Source organism: Ursus arctos, unplaced genomic scaffold (assembly GCF_023065955.2).
Source record: "Ursus arctos isolate Adak ecotype North America unplaced genomic scaffold, UrsArc2.0 scaffold_15, whole genome shotgun sequence".
NCBI classification, from domain to species: Eukaryota; Metazoa; Chordata; class Mammalia; order Carnivora; family Ursidae; genus Ursus; species Ursus arctos.
Window position 1 is genome coordinate 27050482 of NW_026622819.1, and position 17770 is coordinate 27068251.

Genomic DNA, 17770 nt, shown 5'->3' on the forward strand with positions numbered 1-17770 from the left:
GTCCCCGCCCCCTCAGAGCTTCCATCCTCGGGAGAGAAAAATGTATCACTGGGATAGTGTAGAACATGGTGAGTTGAAGAGTAAACTGAGATGAGGCCGATGGGAGCATAGACTGTTCAATCAAGGAATGTGGGGGTAAGAACAGTGGCTGCGGAAGAGTAGCTCACGAAAAATGTGCGGTTATTTGCTTCCTTTATGGACATAGAGACTGGGACAGCTGGCTGGTTGAGAAAAAGAATCAGTGGCATGAGATGACTGGTATGAGAGCCAAGTGGAACAGGGTCCTCCGGGGAAGAAAGGAGGGTGCCGCTGATGGTCCAGGTGGGGAGGAGGTATCTCAGGAAGAACTGGACATGCCTTTTTCTTTGATTCCAGGTAGAGGCAAATGCAGGTGTCTTACATAATAATTGTAATGACTAAAATTTACTGATTGTACACAGCGAGGTGCAAAGCCCTGTTTCAGGTAGTGGATATATATATTATCTCCTTTGATCTTCACGATAGCCTGATAAGATACCTGTCTTTTATTATTGACATTTTACAGATGATGAAACCGAGGTGCAGAGGAGTTAAGTAACTTGCTCAACATAGTGCAGCTAGTAGGTGGTCAAGTTGATTCTAGAGGCACACACTTGACTGTAGGCTATATTATACCTCCGTGGGTATTTCTTGGCCTGGGGGAGGATAATAATTAAGCTGAGGACACAGATATGTGTTGAAGTAGAGAAGTGGGATGTTCAAGGACCTTACATTTTTGTTGCCTCTGAAGATGGAGGCCAAGCCATTTTTAATGAGGAGAAGAGCAGGAGGGTGAGCAGGGCTTAGAGTCAGCTGAAAGGTCCTGAAATGATTTTCTGAGTAAGTGCCCGGATCTGCTGAGGCGGTTTTAGAAGAGAAGGACCAAGAATGGATAAGAGTTCCACTTGAAAAAAAAATTTTTTTAAGTAAGTCTTCAGCTTTTAAGGAGATTACTTTTAGATATAAAAGTTTTAGTTAAATCCATTAGCCATATTGCTCTGTGCCCCATTTTACAATCATCTTTGAGGCTCATTTTCTTATACTGTTAGACTCTCATTTCCAGTCGCCTGGAAGTTTTAATGTTTCTTCACTTTTTAATAGGAAGTAGCTTAAGTTATAGAAGGAATCTGGCTCTTATATTATCTCTTATATTTTGAGTTGGCTTTCTAAGATTATTAATATGAAAATGTATTTCTCTAAGAATTCAAATACCATTCATTAAAAAATTAAACCCAGAAAAAAATAAAAATTAAACTCAGGGCAAAAAAATAGAAAAGTATATATGAAACTATTTTATAAGAAAGGACTCAAATCATGTTTTTATTGTTTTCATGTAAATTAAAGATATGAATGACTAGTATGGGGCTTGAATTTATTTTAACCATCAACAGTAGTAATTCATAGAAATTTTATTTTGAAGACAGATTTTATGTGTGCTTTTAATAACAACATACTTTTTACTTTCTAATGAAATCTTTTGAACTGCTTTCTCCATTTAGAGACTTAGAAACCTGATACCACGTCAAACTGATTTCAGTCTGATGTGGGTTACACACAGGTTTCAAGAAAAATATAAACACATGAAAGAAGATCTTGTCCGCATGCATTTTGAGAAACTTGAAAAATTTCAAAAACTCAAGGAAGAACAAAGATGTTTTAATATTGAAAAGGTTTTATAGTATGATTTTTCCAGAAATCCGTTAGTGCATAGTGTCTACTGTTTGCAGTTTATGTCTGTAGTACACATTGCATAAGCATTAATGTAGCGCCAGCCGCGTGTCCCTTTGACTCATGCCCCGCCCCGCTCTCACCTCTCTCTCTCACTCTCCCCTTTGCCCCATTCCCACTCCTGCCGTCACCTCTCCTTGTGACCAAGAGCAAAAACTGCCGTTCTCTGAGTGACAGGACAAGTTGATCTCTTCTTAAGTTGTCCGGTAGAAATTAATGCTTCAGATGCATCAGCGTTGGGGGGCTGCTACTAACCACTCCGGTGAAGGCTTGTGACGACTGTCCCCACTAAGAGATGTAGCGTGGGCACTCCCCCTCTGTGTTCCCTCTTTTGCAATCCCTTGGTCTTCCTGTCCTGCCTCACTTATTCTCGTCCTGGCAATGTGGGATGATATTCTGCTCGCTTCCTTTTCCAAACCCCTTAAACATCTCTTGCCTTCTTTCTGGCCCTTCTTGCTTTGACTAACTCCCCACTGCTTCTCAAATTTCTCTGAAAATCTTGAATGATCTCCTATGCCTTTAAGTACACGAGAACATGATGGTGTGTGGAATCATTAAAGATTTTCAAGAGAATTTCAGGTGACTACGTATATGGAATGTGTAAACTACAGGCAAAGAATTATAATTCTTCTCTTTGCACTATAAATTACTTTTTAAACTCATATATTGAGAATGATAAGAAATGAACATATCCTGAATGTAGTCAGACCCCCTGTGCAGAGGGAAGGAAAGATGAGAGACAAACTCTGGAAGATCTTATGATCTCATTACTTGCCAGAGAGTAGATAAAGCACTGGGCTTCCCCTCGTATTGCATGGTAAGCAGACAAGGCACTCTTAAAGTAGAGTTTAAGACCAAGTGCTAGGGCTCTAATTTTTAAGGAACCAGCCCGTCTGACTTTGATGTGCTAAATGGAATGCAGAAAGTGTCCCAAGAAAGTTGGGAGAAAGGAAAGATGAAACCATTAAATCTGAAATAAATTATGTTAAAAATGATAGGAAGCAAGGGTGCCTGGGTGGCTTGGTCACTTAAACATCCAGTTCTTGATTTCAGCTCAGGTCATGATCTCAGGGTCGTGAGATCAAGCCCCACGGTGGGTTCCGTGCTAGGCATGCAACCTGCTCCTTCTCTCTCTTCTCCTCTTCCCCCACCCTAACCCCCTGCTTGTGCTCTCTCTCTCTCTCACTTAAAAAAAAAAAGATGGTAGGGAGCAAATAGGACAAAAGGGAGAGCCTGTGTCTTCCTGGTTTTCTTAAGAAGAACAGATCAACATATTGCAACTACATAAAAATTCATATGTTGGAAAGTAAAATGAAGAAAAATTTTAAGTTATTTATAATTTTTGACTTTTTAGTGGTTAATTGAAGTTTCTTTGGATATAGGAAAAATGATCTTATTAGTTCTAATATGATATTTTAGTAACAAAATCATGATTACTTTTACATGTTATTTCTTAAGTCATCTATTCTTTAAAATATTTTGTCTGATTTTCACGATTTTTTTTCTTTCACTTCTGCTTATATTCTACTTAAAATAATTACTCCCGGGTCGAGAAGAGATGATCTAATAATGGCGTCACATAATTCAATATTTAATTCAATATTTGAAGTAGCCTCTGAGCTCATTGTTTAATTGTGACTGAGTTTTAGGGAAGTTTGTCGTATCTCCTGGGTTCCCCAGAAGTCGTCCTAGTGACCATCTCCTAGATGGAATTTTCTTTCAGACCATCTTTAGAGACAGCATTTTCTCTTTACATTATTGGGTAGGTCCGAAGGTAGAATTAGGAAAGAATTATATTCTTTGTATCTAAGGCGCCTTTATTATTCTTTTAGTGTCACCACCTAGAATGAAGATACACATCTGATAGGCATAATTTGAGGATTCTGAAATTGTAGTGTTTGTTTTTTTTTCTGACATTTATTTATTTATTTGACAGAGAGAGAGAGGGAGAGAGTGAGAGAGAGAGCACAGGCAGGGGGAATGGCAGGCAGAGGGAGATGGAGAAGTAGGCTCCCCACTGAGCAGAGAGCCCCGTGTGGGGCTTGATGCCAGGATCCTGGGATCATGACCTGAGCCGAAGGCAGATGCTTAACCAACTGAGCCACCCAGGTGCCCCCCAGAATTGTGTTTTAATATCATACTTTTCAAAACGAGTCATACTGATACCTGCTCCTAACCTAATTACACAGTTGTGACACCTAGTCCATTGGTAAATTTCTGAGTTTTGAAAAATGTATTTATGTGTACCTGTGAGTGTGTAACATAGCCTGTTATTCTGATGAGTGGAACAACTAAAGTAACGTCTGTGGGATATTCAGCAACGCTTGAGCAGAAGACGACAAAACGAAATAATGGCCAAAATCCAAGCAGCTATCATACAGATTCCGAAACCTGCACCAAATCGTACTTTGAGAGCACTTGAGGCCCAAAAAATGATGAAAAAGAAAAAAGAGGCAGAGGTAAGTGATAATCCTTTAATTAGGTGTTATGTTAATCTTAATGAAAAAATGATCTTTCTCTAAAATATATAGAGAGAATGCCCCCAACTTCTTAGCTCCTTTTCAAATTATTGGTGGCAGAGTTCCTTCTCATTCAAAACCCCTCTACTGTGAGCATTTCTAATCCATATTATCCTGTTATTTGTTCAGAATGAGAGAATGTATCTGTAGGTCAGGGATAAGAAACTCATATTAAATGACAGTACCAATCTGGACTCCTGTGTTGAGAAAGATTCTGTGGTCACTACAGAAATATTCTAGAATGGTGCTGCTGTGATGGGTCATAATCACCATGGGGACAGAGGTGTCAATCAAGGTACACATACCATATATATGCCATTCCTACTATATAGTTTTACTCAATTCCTTCTCACCATGCTGCACTATTTTTCTGTGAGTACCAGAAATATTAAGTGGTTTGCTTGCTATCAGTATATTTAAATTTAAGATACCTACACTAGTGATATTTTATTAGACCATACCAGCTGTCAGTCATTCCAGGATACCATCTGCTTATATTTCATAGGGGAGCGGTACTAAATTTTGATACTAATTCCTGCAGTCTACACTGCATTCTGCTACAGTGATTATTAATGATATTCTCTCCTGGGACCTCAGGAAAAGAATAATAGCTACCATTTATTGAGCATCTGCTATATGTCAGACTGTGGGTTGGCCACTTCACATTATCTTTCATTTGCAAATAACTCTCCAAGTAGGGTATTATTTCCCCCAATTTCTAAATAAGGAAACTGAGACTCGGAAAGCCACTGTTTCACTCTGGTCCCATACCTGGTCCACAGGATGGTAAAGCAGAGATTGACAGGTCTCTCTGATATCTAAATCCATTGCATTTTATGTTAATCCACATTTCTTTATTTTTAATATTTTTAAATATTTTTTATTATATTATGTTAGTCATCATACAGTACATCCCTGGTTTTTGATGTAAAGTTTGATGATTCATTAGTTGCATATAACACCCAGTGCACCATGCAATACGTGCCCTCCTTACTACCCATCACCAGCCTATCCCATTCCCCCACCCCCTCCCCCCTGAAGCCCTCAGTTTGTTTCTCAGAGTCCATAGTCTCTCATGCTTCATTCCCCCTTCTGATTACCCCCCCTTTCTTTATCCCTTTAAAAAATATCCTGTCCTTGGGTTCTGAAGGATACTACCCATAGAGGTTTTTTTAGATCCAAATTTTAGGAAAGTATTTAATTCTTATATTTTTCTGAGGTGATTAAAGTTTATTAATAAGGATTTTCAGTAGACAAAGGATGAGGTAAACTAATCTTCAGAGAGCAAAATCATAGCATAAATAAGGATGCACAAGAAATGTTCAAACATCCAAGACAACAATTTTTGGAGAAGCATTTATATGCCCAAAAAAATGCTTATTCATCTTTAAAAGAATCGCAAATAAAAATCCATGGCCCGAGACTCTTTGATAATCTTCATTCTTATTAAATGGCCTTTGTTGCAGTGTCAGAGCTAGAATTGTGAATGGAACGATTCAGGTAAGGCAGCTTTCACACTCTTTTAGGTATATTTAGCCTCAGCTAAAAGTAATGAATCAGAATTATAAAAACATTCTAGAATGCAGCCTTTTATATCTTGCCTCCTAATTAGCCTGAATTAGTAGTGCATGCCACCTTGAAAATTTCTTAAGTGAATGTGGTAAATGAAGATTTTCAATGGCTTTTAGAGATAGAAAACTAATAATGAATTTTCTTTAAAGGATGTGGCTAATGAGATTAAGAAATTTGAAGCCTTAATAAAAAAGGATCTCCAGGCCAAAGAAAGGTGAGATGTGAATTACTTTAACAATCACAGAACTGCATTCTGTTCTACCTGTAACTTTTAAATTCTCAGAAATAGTTTATGGGGAATAGCTGCTCCAAAGATCTTTTTACTTTGTGGAAGCTTCATTAAGAGAGTATATGAAAGAAGGTAAGTGAGCTAAGATTCAGATTAGTTGTTCGTTAACAACTTTTGTAAAGATCAGGAGGGAAAGTGGCCATTATGAGATGGGAAGTTATTTTCTTTTTCTATGCTATGCTTACTGTCCTAAGTTCATACACTTTTTAAGCATTTATGAAAATTGTTTCAAGTTACCACTAATTTAAATTTGTCATAAAGCCTTTATTAGACACTCGTTGGTTTCTTTCATGTTGTGCGCTCAGCATTTAGCATAGGGAGCAGCAGTAAAATTTGTCGAATGAGTTTAACTGTCACTGAAATGGTCAGTTCGGTGAGTTTATTGAAAAAAGTGCCTGGTTAATGGGCTTCATTTGCCTAAAGATAAAGAGCCTCTCCCCTTTTCTTTCCTATTAGGAGTCACTGACTCACAGAAGATAATTGAGTCGGGTCTGCATAGGTGGGAGCAACTTGAGGTCTTCCACATTTTTAAATGGGAACTTTCCAAATTCTGCTCACTCACATATTATGGAATATGAACGAAGTCTCTGTTAAGGAAGAAAAACTGACACGTATTATATAAATCAGTTCCATATTAATATTTCTGAGGAAGAAACAGAGTCAAATGAGGAGAAGTAGGAAAAAGAAGAAGAGGTGGTGAGGAAATCAGGTGTGGAAGGAAAATAAAGCAAAATGAAGAATGTACCCTCTGCAGAAATTTTGATGCCCTATTCTGATCCCCACTGCCATTTATCAGTGCTGCTTCAGACTAAAGAATACACAATCCAAGCCTACCCACCCAGTAGCCACCACCCAAACCCCACCACACCACCCCTGACTGGGCAGTGAAACCACTGGATTTCTTCCAACTCTTTCACTCATCTCACCGGCCACTCACTCTGGAGTGATAAGCAGATGGTGCTCACCAGAGCAACCATCTTAGAATATTGAAATACTTTTGTTACTTTAGGTGAATGGGATTCCCTGTAGCTCTATGGCCGGTCCCTTTCCTGGGACCCCTGAATTTCCACACAATTTAGCAACCAGAATTAACACCAAACATAGCAGTGGCCCCTAATTCCTGCACCAGCACCCATTTTGATCCGTTCGTGTCCTTGCCACGTCAGTTGTTAAATGTTTTAAACATCATCCTGTACAATACGGCTGTGAACGTTCATTCTGCTTGCTGTTACTGCCTTTGCCAACCCATCTGGAACCTATCAATTAGTTTTAGAAACCCCAAACAAGAGCAGGTTAAATTAGATGTAAGTTCACCTCTCTCTCATGTAATAGAAACCAGAATGTAAGCAGCTCGGGGCATCTGCTGGCGCTCCAAAGTCATCAAGGACTGAGGCCTTCCTTTAGCTCCACTGACCTATTGTGTAGTTTTTGTCCTCAAATTCACATTCACAATACAAGATGGCTCCTGGGGCTCTTGCCATTTGGCCCACATTCTAGATATAAGGAAGGAAGATAGGCAAAAAGCAGTTATCTGAAAGAGCTGAAATAGTTACTTGAAGAACCTTCCCAGAAATCCCTGGGAACATTCGTGCTTATGTTTTATTGGCCAGAATTCTGTCACATGGCCACACTTAGCAGAATGGGAGGCTGGGAAATGTAGTCTTTAGCTGGGTACATTGTTTTCCTGAATAAACCTGGGGCTCTGATTTGAGGAAAAAGGGAAATAGCTGTGTCTATCACAGGTTCTTTTTCTGCAGAAGCCTCTACTTGGTCTTGCCAGAGATTAACATTGGGGGGCCATGAAATATAGACATCCTCACTTCGATTCTCAGAGCAGTAGGATAGCGCCTGGGGTAGCCAAACTCCCTGGACCAGTCACCGGTGACTGTGAAGCTTCCTCTGGGATTCCAAATCCCTCTCACTATGCTGCACAAAGGGCATTTTCTCTAAAGGCCCCAAATAAAGAATGTTGGGAAGCACGGGTCTGGAGCAAACTTTTAAAGAAAACAAAAGTTATGCTACAGTATGGCCTTTGTTAAGCCCCTTTATTAATCCTTGCATTAGTTCATTCTGAATTTTTAGCTTAGAATCAAGCATGTTCTGGGCTCTTTCAAAAACTTCACACTCCTTGATTCCACAGAGCACTAAAATCTCATAAATTGACCATAAGGAGCAATTTCTGCAGCTGCTGGTTTCACAGCCTGCTCCTCAAACAGTTCCTCAGGGATGGCCCCTCAAAGTCCATCTTTTGTCTTTTGTGGAAGAACGATACATTGTCTCGGTGAGAGCAATGCACAATTTCCCATGGCTTGCTTTTCCCCCACATACACAGTCTTTATTTTCTAACAGAAATAATAAATGCTGCCTCCTGCTTTTTTTTTTTTTTTTAAGCTGAGATTGTTGGCTGCTGTAATTTGACACTCGAATCCGTAGATTTACTTTAGATTCTTCCTAGCAATTGCTTTTTAAATATACACAAATTTGGCCAAGGTTCCAATTACTAGTAATTCATACACACCCAATTATTAACTCTGTGGAGGCCTGACAAGCAGATATAGAGCAAACATAATTATTGCCCTCAAGAAACCCACATCTAGGAAAGCAAGTATTTATTCAAGTAAATATCATGTACGTTTCTTCAGACCTTAATTGGAATGAGACAGCAGATGGATGGGTGGAGGACAGACTGATTGATAGATAAAGAAGAAGCAACATATTATGTGTTTTAAGCCATGTGCAATCCAAAGCAAATTCTTTTAAACAACACATTTGAGGGATGCCTGGGTGGTTTAGTTGGTTCAGCAGCTGCCTTCGGCTCAGGTCATGATCCTGGGGTCCCGGGATTGAGTCCTGCATTAGGCTTCTTACTCGGCGGGCAGCCTGATTCTCCCTCTGCTGCTGCTCCCCTGCTTGTGCTCTTTCTCTTTCTGACAAATAAATAAAAAATCTTTAAAGCAACATTTGAGTAAAAACATAATAAAAATTTTAAAGGATGGTCTAAAAAGTTATGCCACATAATTTTTGTAAGTACTTATTTGTTCTAATTCTTAATAAATAGGGTTAAACTCTGTATTTGATCTTACTGAGGCTTTGGTAGCTACACAATTTCTGCTCAAAGACTCTTAGTGACAAGATACAACTGAAGGTTGACCCCTGCTGATAAAATAACCAGAATTTCAGTGTGTGATTTTTTTTTTTTTTTTAAGAATTACTCTGTATCTTACTTCTTGACATATCATTTGAAGTTGATCGTACATCAGCTACATGTCAGGACTGTGAGGCACCAGAACAGGGAGGAGTGTAATAGGACACTCTTCTTATGAGCTCAGAGTTCATCTGGGAGCAGCAAATGTACAAATAATGAACTATAATACCATATGATCTATACTATAGACGTGCAATTGTTACCTCATTAAACATGAATTAACTATGCTTTTATAAGAATACTTCTCTCTGTGCAGGAATTGATGACAGTTTAGTTCCTACATATCATATTAATGTGTCCTTGGCTTTTGGATAAGATAGTAAGTTGTATTTTAAACTGAATACATTAATAAATTATAACATGAAAAATATTTATAATATTAAAACATTATTTATTGACAGGTAACAAGGTATATCTTGTACCATGTACTATTGTATTCTGTTTATTTTGTGAAGAGGTATGCAGATGAGAATTGATTATTTGATCCTTATATACATAAAAATGTATCTTTTACTTCCAAAGATAACTTTTGAATGAATCTGTAAATTCTTGTCCTAAGCCACCATTGTCCCACCAAATTGAGTGTATTTGCCTTCTGTTGGTAACACCACCAGGCTTTTCCTGATCCTTTAACTTTGGACATGAGGTAAGACAGGAACCAATGTAGGCCTTCTTACTTGGGTCTCCAGGACTCGGTCAAGAGGCGAGGTCAGTCTTGTGCTGGCCAGTGTGGCATGATGAGCAAGGCATTTTTCAGCTGCCAAGCTTCCAGTAAGAGGTGGACCACTGGTCTCAGCGTTCAGAAAGTTATTGGGAGTTCATAGAGCAATTTGCATTTGCATGGGGGAGCGGAGGGCTGTTGTGGATGGAGCCATCCACAGAAGCAGCCATCCATGGAAGCACTCTCAGTGTCCTGACGTTAGGACTACAGGTGTGCCTTCCCTGACACTTTGGTTATCAATAATGTGCTTACTCTTGATTCAAAACATGGGAGGCAAGAGGCCTAGAGCAAGCAGGCAGAAGAGGGAGAGAACCTCAGATCCCTGGGCAGAATGAAGATCATGAGAAGTGAAAGAACAAGTAGGCAGTAGGCTTAGAAAAAAGGCTATGCTAATGGCCTCCCAACATAGAGTCCAGAAATGCGCCAAATGGAATCTAATGATAAGCTATGGGTGTCACAATGAAGTTCTAATATTTGCTTTAATGCTTGTATTAATAAAGTAACAGCATTCAAGGGAGAATTTTCCTGAGGTCTTCCTCCATAGTCACAAGGAGTGGCATGTGATTGCATTGATTTTTTAAAAATCTAAATAAAATTATTATCCTTAGTGCCTCCAAGACTTCTTTAGAAACAGCAGGCCAGACAACTACTGATTTGTTAAACACTTATTCGGATGATGACTATATTAAAAAAATCCAAAAGCGCCTTGAGGAAGATGCTTTTGCACGAGAGCAAAGGGAGAAAAGACGGCGGAGACTGTTAATGGATCAGTTAATAGCCCATGAAGCACAAGAGGTAAAATATTTAGATATTGCTTGAATAATAGTGCTGGAAAGTTTGCAAAATGTAGTCTTTTATACATACATATATGTATCTTCTTTATTTATTACCTGTTACTCTGAATCAAATGTCAACAGAACACATTCACATCATCACAGCAAATACACTCAGAAAAACAAATCTACAAAAAACCATTTACTAAGTAATCTGAAATCTGGTAATGGTATACAACATCATGAATGGACTTAATACCACTGAATTGTACCCTTAAAAAAATGGTTGAGATGGTAAATTTTACATCAGGTGTATTTTCCCACAATTAAAAAAAAAATACTGATCAAAAAGGAACCTAAAATATGTCAACCATATGTATCTATTGTTGATTTTGGAGGTAAGAGGAAACTTTTGAGGTATACTTGATAAAAAAATTGTATATATTTAATGTGTACAATGTGGTGTTTTGATATATGTATACATTGTGAAATGATTGCCATAATGGAACTAATTGACACATGCATCACCTCACATAGTTAAATTTTTTGTGTGTTAGGTGAGAACACTTAAGATCTACTTGTATAAGTTCAACTTTTTTAGATTGACATGTAAGTGGAATTATGCAGTGTTTATAGTTTTACATCTGACTTTACGTTACTTACCATAATGTCTTCCAGGTTCATCCACGTTGTCACAAATGGCAAAATTTCCTTCTTCTTTAAGGCTTAATAATATGCCATTGTGTGTATACTCCACATTTTCTTTATTCATTTATCAATCAAGGGACACTGAGGTTTTCCCATATCGTGGCTATTGTGAATAGTGCTGCATTGACTATGGGGATGCAGACATCTCTCTGAGATATTGATTTCATTTCCTTTGGATGTGTACCCAGAAGTGGGATTGCTGGATCATATGCTAGTTCTATTCATAATTGTTTTGAGGAACCACCATATTGTTTTCCATAGAGGCTGTGCCAGTTTACATGTCCAGCAGCAGTTTTTGAGGGTTCCCTTTTCTCAACATCGTTGCCAGCACTTGGTATTTCTTGTGTTGTTTTTGTTGTTTTTTAATGTGATAACTATCATAACAGACGTGAAGTTATATGTTATTACGGTTTTGATGTGCATTTCCCTGTAATTAGTGATGTTGAGGACCTTTTTCATATACCTATTGGCCATTTGTTTGGCTTCTTTTAAAAAGTGTCTATTCGGCTATGGACTATGAGAAACAAACTGAGGGCTACAGAGGGGAGGGGGGTGGGGGAATGGGATAGACCGGTGATGGGTAGTAAGGAGGGCACATATTGCATGGTGCACTGGGTGTTATACACAACTAATGAATCATCGAGCCTTACATCGAAAACCGGGGATGTACTGTATGGTGACTAACATAATATAATAAAAAATCATTATTAATTAAAAAAAAAAAAAAAAAAAAAAAGTGTCTATTCGGGTCCTTTGCCCATTTTTAAATTGGGTTATTTGGGGTTTTTTTTTTTTTTTTTTTTTTGCTATTGAGTTGTTTGAATTTCTTATATACTTTGGATATCAACCAAATGTACATTTGCAAATATTTTCTCCCATTCTGTAGGTTGCCCCTTCACTCTTTTGATGTCTCCTTTACTGTGTAGAAGCTTTTTAGTTAGATTTAATCTTACTTATATATGTTTGTTTTTGTTTCCCGTGCTTTGGGGGTCATATTAAAAAGAAAAAATCATTGCTTTAACCAGTGTCAAGAAGTTTTTTACCCTATACTTTCTTCTAGTAGGTTTATAGTTTTGGGTCTTATGTGTAAGTCTTTAATCCATTTTGAGTGGATTTTTGTACACAGCGTGAGTTAAGGGAACATATTCATTCTTCGGCATGTGGACATCCAATTTTTCCAGCACCACTTGTTGAAGAGACTGTCCTGCCCCCATTATGTAGCCTTGGCACTCTTGTTGAAGATCAGCTGACTGTACAAGCATGAATTTATTTCTGCGCTCTCTATTCTATTCCATTGGTCTATATATCTGTTTTTATGTCAGTATCCTACTCTTTTGAATACTGTGACTTTGTAAAACATTTCAAAATCAGAAAGTGTGATGCCTACAGTTCTGTTCCTCTTGCTCAAGATTGCCCTGGCTATTTGGAGTCGTTTATAGTTCCATATGAATTTTAGTATTTTTTTACTTCTGTGAAAAATGCTATTGGAAATTTGATAGTAATTTTATTAAATCTGTAGATTACTTTAGGTATTATGGACATTTTATCATTATTAAGTCTTCCAATCCATGAACATGGGATATCTTTCCATCTGTTTGTGTATTCTTCAATTCCTTTCATCAATGTTTTATAGTTTTTAGTGCAAAGATCTTTTACCTCCTTAGTTGAATTTATTCCTAAATATTTTATTATTTTTGATGCTATTATGAATGGGATTTTCTTAATTTCTTTTTCAGATTATTCATTGTATATAGGAAAACATTTTTATATACGTGATTTTTATACATTGATTTTGTATCCTGCAACTTTACTGAAATTGTTTTTCAGTTTGAACAGATTTTTTGTGTTGCCGTTGTCTTTAGAGTTTTCTGTATGTGAAATCATACCATATGCAAACAGAGACGATTTTACTTTTTCCTTTCTAATCTGGCTGCCTTTTATTCTTTTTCTTGTTGATGGTGCTGGCTAAGACTTCCAGTACTATGTTGAAAAAAGATGGTGAGAATAAGCATCTTTGTCTTATTCCAGATCTTAAAGGAATGCTGACAACCTGACAGCTTTTAGCATCATATCATTGATTATGATGTTAGCTGTGGGCTTGTCATATATGGCCTTCATTATATTGAGTTACATTCCTTCTCTACCTTAATTTTTTGAGAGTTTTTATCTTGATGGGATACTGAATTTTTTTCAGATGCTTTTTCTGCATCTATTGAGATTATCAAAAAGGGAACTTTTTAATGAAAACAACATGGAGAAGTTGTTAGTCCTCTCAGTTTGGTTATTGGTTTACTCTAGTGGTTCTCAAAGTGTGATTCCTGGACCAGCAGCATCAATCATCTGGAAATTTTTAGTAATGTAAATAACTGGACCTCACCTCAGATTTACTGAATCAAACTCAAATCACAGGTTTGGGGTGGGGCCCAGTAACCTGTGCTAACAGGCCCTCTAGGTAGTTTAATACAGCTATAGTTTGAGAATCATCCATCAACTCTTAAATTGAACACATGTTCACTGAGTTTCTTCTATGAAAGAAGTTATCCCAGTTTAAATTTAGGGTAGTGGCAGTGGAGATGGAGAGAAGTGGCTTCAGGAGCTATTTTAGTAGTAAAATCAATAGGTATGAGTGGTTCATTAGACATGGGGCAGTGAAAAAGTGGGGTGAGAGGCCAGATGTCACGGTTGGGCAGCTGGGTGGATGGAAGTGGCATTTGCTGCAATATGGAAGATGATGCAGAGGAATAAACTTGGGGAGGAAGGTGATTTGAGATGTGAATGTAAATAGGACAAATTTGCATGTCTAAAATATGAAAGACTGGCTTCTCATAAGTATGAAGAAGTTAAACTATTTCTCCATGGATTCACTCCTTTATTCAAGAAAAACTCCAAAAAAATGAAAAAATAAATAACTGTCATCTCTGTGGTAAAAAGTTATTTCTTACTTCAGATTCACACGATTCCAGAATGTATCCTCACTTTACTTGATAGTCTCTTTTAATTAGAAGAATTACAGATTCTGGAAATTAGATGATTAAAAAGTAGATTGTAAAATAACTACCTATTTCAAGTTTCATTAACTAGCAATGGAATTTTGAACACACTTCCATTTGTGTTATGACCTACTTGTGTATTGGCTGCTAGGCTTTTTTCTATTTTTTTGCTTATATAATCGAGACCTGATATTTACCTGGAAAATGGGGTGCATGAATTCTTTCTGACTTTCCTCACTTTGTACCAGGATGCTATTCGCATTGGTTTTTCAAGGCTCTAGCCAGAGATTTGTTCAGGGATCCAGCAACCTAAAGGACATTAAAGTGAGTTAGTACTCTGGATATTTTCATCAAGGGAACTCTTTCTTTTCAGGGTTTGGGAAAGCAGCTATTCCTCCAATCAGCCTGGGGTATGCAGCAAGCGACCTCCACTCCCACTGCCTCCTTTCTATTAAGTGTAGCGTCCCCAGCTTCCCTGCACAGCTGACACAAGTGCCTGTGTCACAGTGGTGGACTGTGAAATCCCCACATGCAACATGGCCTGTTTTCCTATCCATCCTTCTCTCTTCCAAAACGCTATTTGTCAGGGCTGGGATTTCTTTTCCTTCTCTCAAGGACCTGCTGCGTTTTGAGAGCATGATGTGGATCTGCTGTCAGCCCTGGATGCTTTTATTCTGGCCCTATTTGTACTGCATCTACCCACAATGCCTCTAAATATCTCTAGCTTCCAGGTTGTTGCGGTTTCCCCCTGGGGTTTGTGTACGATGCTCTAGAGGGGCTTGTGAAGAGAGAGCCAGAGACCTGAGCTCAAGTCGTTAGCCTGCCTCGTGACTCATAAGAAATGTGACTACATGAATGAAATGATGAGACTTAGGGTCAGAAAGATCACTTTGAGTTTTTTGGATGGGTTTTGAAGAAGGGTGGGGGGGAAGGCATGGTAGAGGAGAGGCTGATATTGTTCACAGTAGGGGCAGTGTCCCATAGGTATAGAATGGAGTGCGCGTGATTTAAAAACATACACAAGAGGTAAAATAGACTACTTCTTCAAGAACTGGATATTAGGAATGAGAAGAGAGGAATAAACTTCGGATGGCACTAACATTTAGGTCATAGCTTTATAGGGTCATCAACTGAGATGGGGACATACTGGGGGAGGACTAAGACTGAAGGGGAGTTGGTGAGTTTAGTTTAGGACTTGATGGGTTTAAAGTACTTCATAGGCATTTAAACAGAGATGCTCAAACTGTCAACCCAACTGAGCTCCCAGCTGGTTCTGTGGTCATTTAACTAGCATCTTGGCTGGTTCTTGAGATTCGCTCCAACTCGACTATCTACATCTTCCCAAACCTGTTCTGCATTATTTCCTTGGAACCTCTGTTTGAACATCAGACCCCTCCCCCACTTCCTAACCCAAACACCCCAGAATATTTAGCTTCCAGGTCTTTCCTGCAGGACCCCATTCCTCCACAAGAGCTGCTCGGGCATCTTCGGAGTTCTGAGCGTGGCACAGAGCAGGGTAAACCCCTGGCTCCAGCTCCTGGGGGAGGCAGAGGGCCTGGTATTCAAATTGAGGGTATTTTGGATTGTATATCTGTCTAAATTTCCCCCCAAATATAATTAAAAGAGAAAATATTTTATTTTATTCATTTCAGATATAGAATATTTCATCTACGTTAAGGGTTAAACAGACACTCAGTGAGCACCTATCCATAGCCTGTATCTTTCTATGAGAAAATGTGTTCCACACATCCCAGTGAAATTTTTGGGAAAAAGTCTATTTCTAAAATATGAACTACTTGTACAATGGAATAAAAATAATTAAATCTTTTCCACCCAAGTTTTGGGTGCAGGTCTTAATGCACTTGATGGTTCTTCATATTAAGGCTTCATATCCATAGCATTGACTCAGCATTCAACAGTAATTTCCTTTTCTTTTTCTCTTTCTAACTATAATGTGTTGTCAGTAATCAAAACAGTTAATGACCAATCCAGTTTGTTCTTTATAAGGGTCAGAATGACTAGATCTCATCTGGACAACTAAATTGCCTTGCCATATAAACAACCAAATTATAGAATATATTCTATACTAATTATAGAATTCACTTGGAATGATAAATCAAGGCTATATTTTTAAAAAAATATGGTTGTGACTGTGCCTTATGTACCCAAAACCACCCCAAAATGTGGTAGGCAGTTTGGGCTGGGCTCAGCTGGCGTCTCCCATGTGTCTTTGGTCAGCTGCTGTGTTGGCTGGAGCTTCATGGGGTCCAGCTGGGAAGACCAGAGCCTCTCCCTACATGGTCTCTCATTTTCTTGCAGACCAGAAAATGTGGTGGCAGTGGTGGGATGGGATTAAAGAAAATCAGATCCCATGTGTGAGGGACTTTTTTGTTGTTTTTTTGTTGTTGTTTTTTGCTTTTTGCTTTTTTGCTAATGTCCCATTGGTCAATTGAAATCGAATGGTTACCCCATAACCTGAATTTAAGGAGTGGAGAAATATATTCTACTTTTTGATAAGAATAACTGCAGGATACCATTGCAAGGATATGGATGAAGAAAACTGAAGAATTCGTGGCCATTTTATATTCTGCCTCAGCTCTGCTACTGGTTCTCAAAAGGAAACAAATGATTAATATTAAAGGTTCTAGAATTTTATCATTAGATTAGACATATGTTTTAAAGTTGTTGATGATTTTATTTTTTATCTTATATATGTTACTAAAAATTTCATATTTATTTGCAGTTGAAATTTTATTTAATCTACATTTTTGTATAATTCCCAGGTTCAAGTTTTGGAATTTATTAGAGTGTTATTATTATTTGCATCCAGATTCTAAAATATATAGGGTATGTCTCCCATAATATCATAGTGGCAGAAATCATTTGAAACAATGTCACTAATAGTGCTAGATTTTCTTCCTAAATAGTTGGATTATTGATTGTTAAATGGACAACTCCAAGGTTACAGCATTCTTTTATGTCTTCCCCCTTGAGAACTTTAATTACCTCCTCCTTCCACATGATGTCTCTGTTTAGACAGAATTAGAGCTTGAAGGGGTTTTGGAGATCATCTTCCACCTAAACCCCTCATTTCACCTGTCAAGAAGTAGGCCGTGAAAATCCAAGTTACTTGTCCAAGGCCACACAGACAATTAATGGTATAACTGGGGCTGCAATGGCTTCTGATGCCCGATTTAATGCGTTTTTCCACTGCTCACGTACTGACTCCCCTTCTACTCTCTTAAAA

General features: G+C 38.1%; 1 protein-coding gene across 6 annotated transcripts in view; it reads left to right on the forward strand.

Moving 5' to 3' along the window:
* Window positions 1-17770, forward strand: part of SPEF2 (sperm flagellar 2) — a 163307-nt gene that overhangs the window by 19148 nt on the left and 126389 nt on the right. For all 6 annotated transcript variants that reach the window (XM_057312193.1, XM_057312194.1, XM_057312195.1 and 3 more), the window contains exons 4-6: window positions 4065-4205; window positions 5987-6051; window positions 10661-10847. In XM_057312193.1, coding sequence (XP_057168176.1) covers window positions 4065-4205; window positions 5987-6051; window positions 10661-10847 — 393 coding nt within the window. The remainder of the gene's footprint in view (window positions 1-4064; window positions 4206-5986; window positions 6052-10660; window positions 10848-17770) is intronic.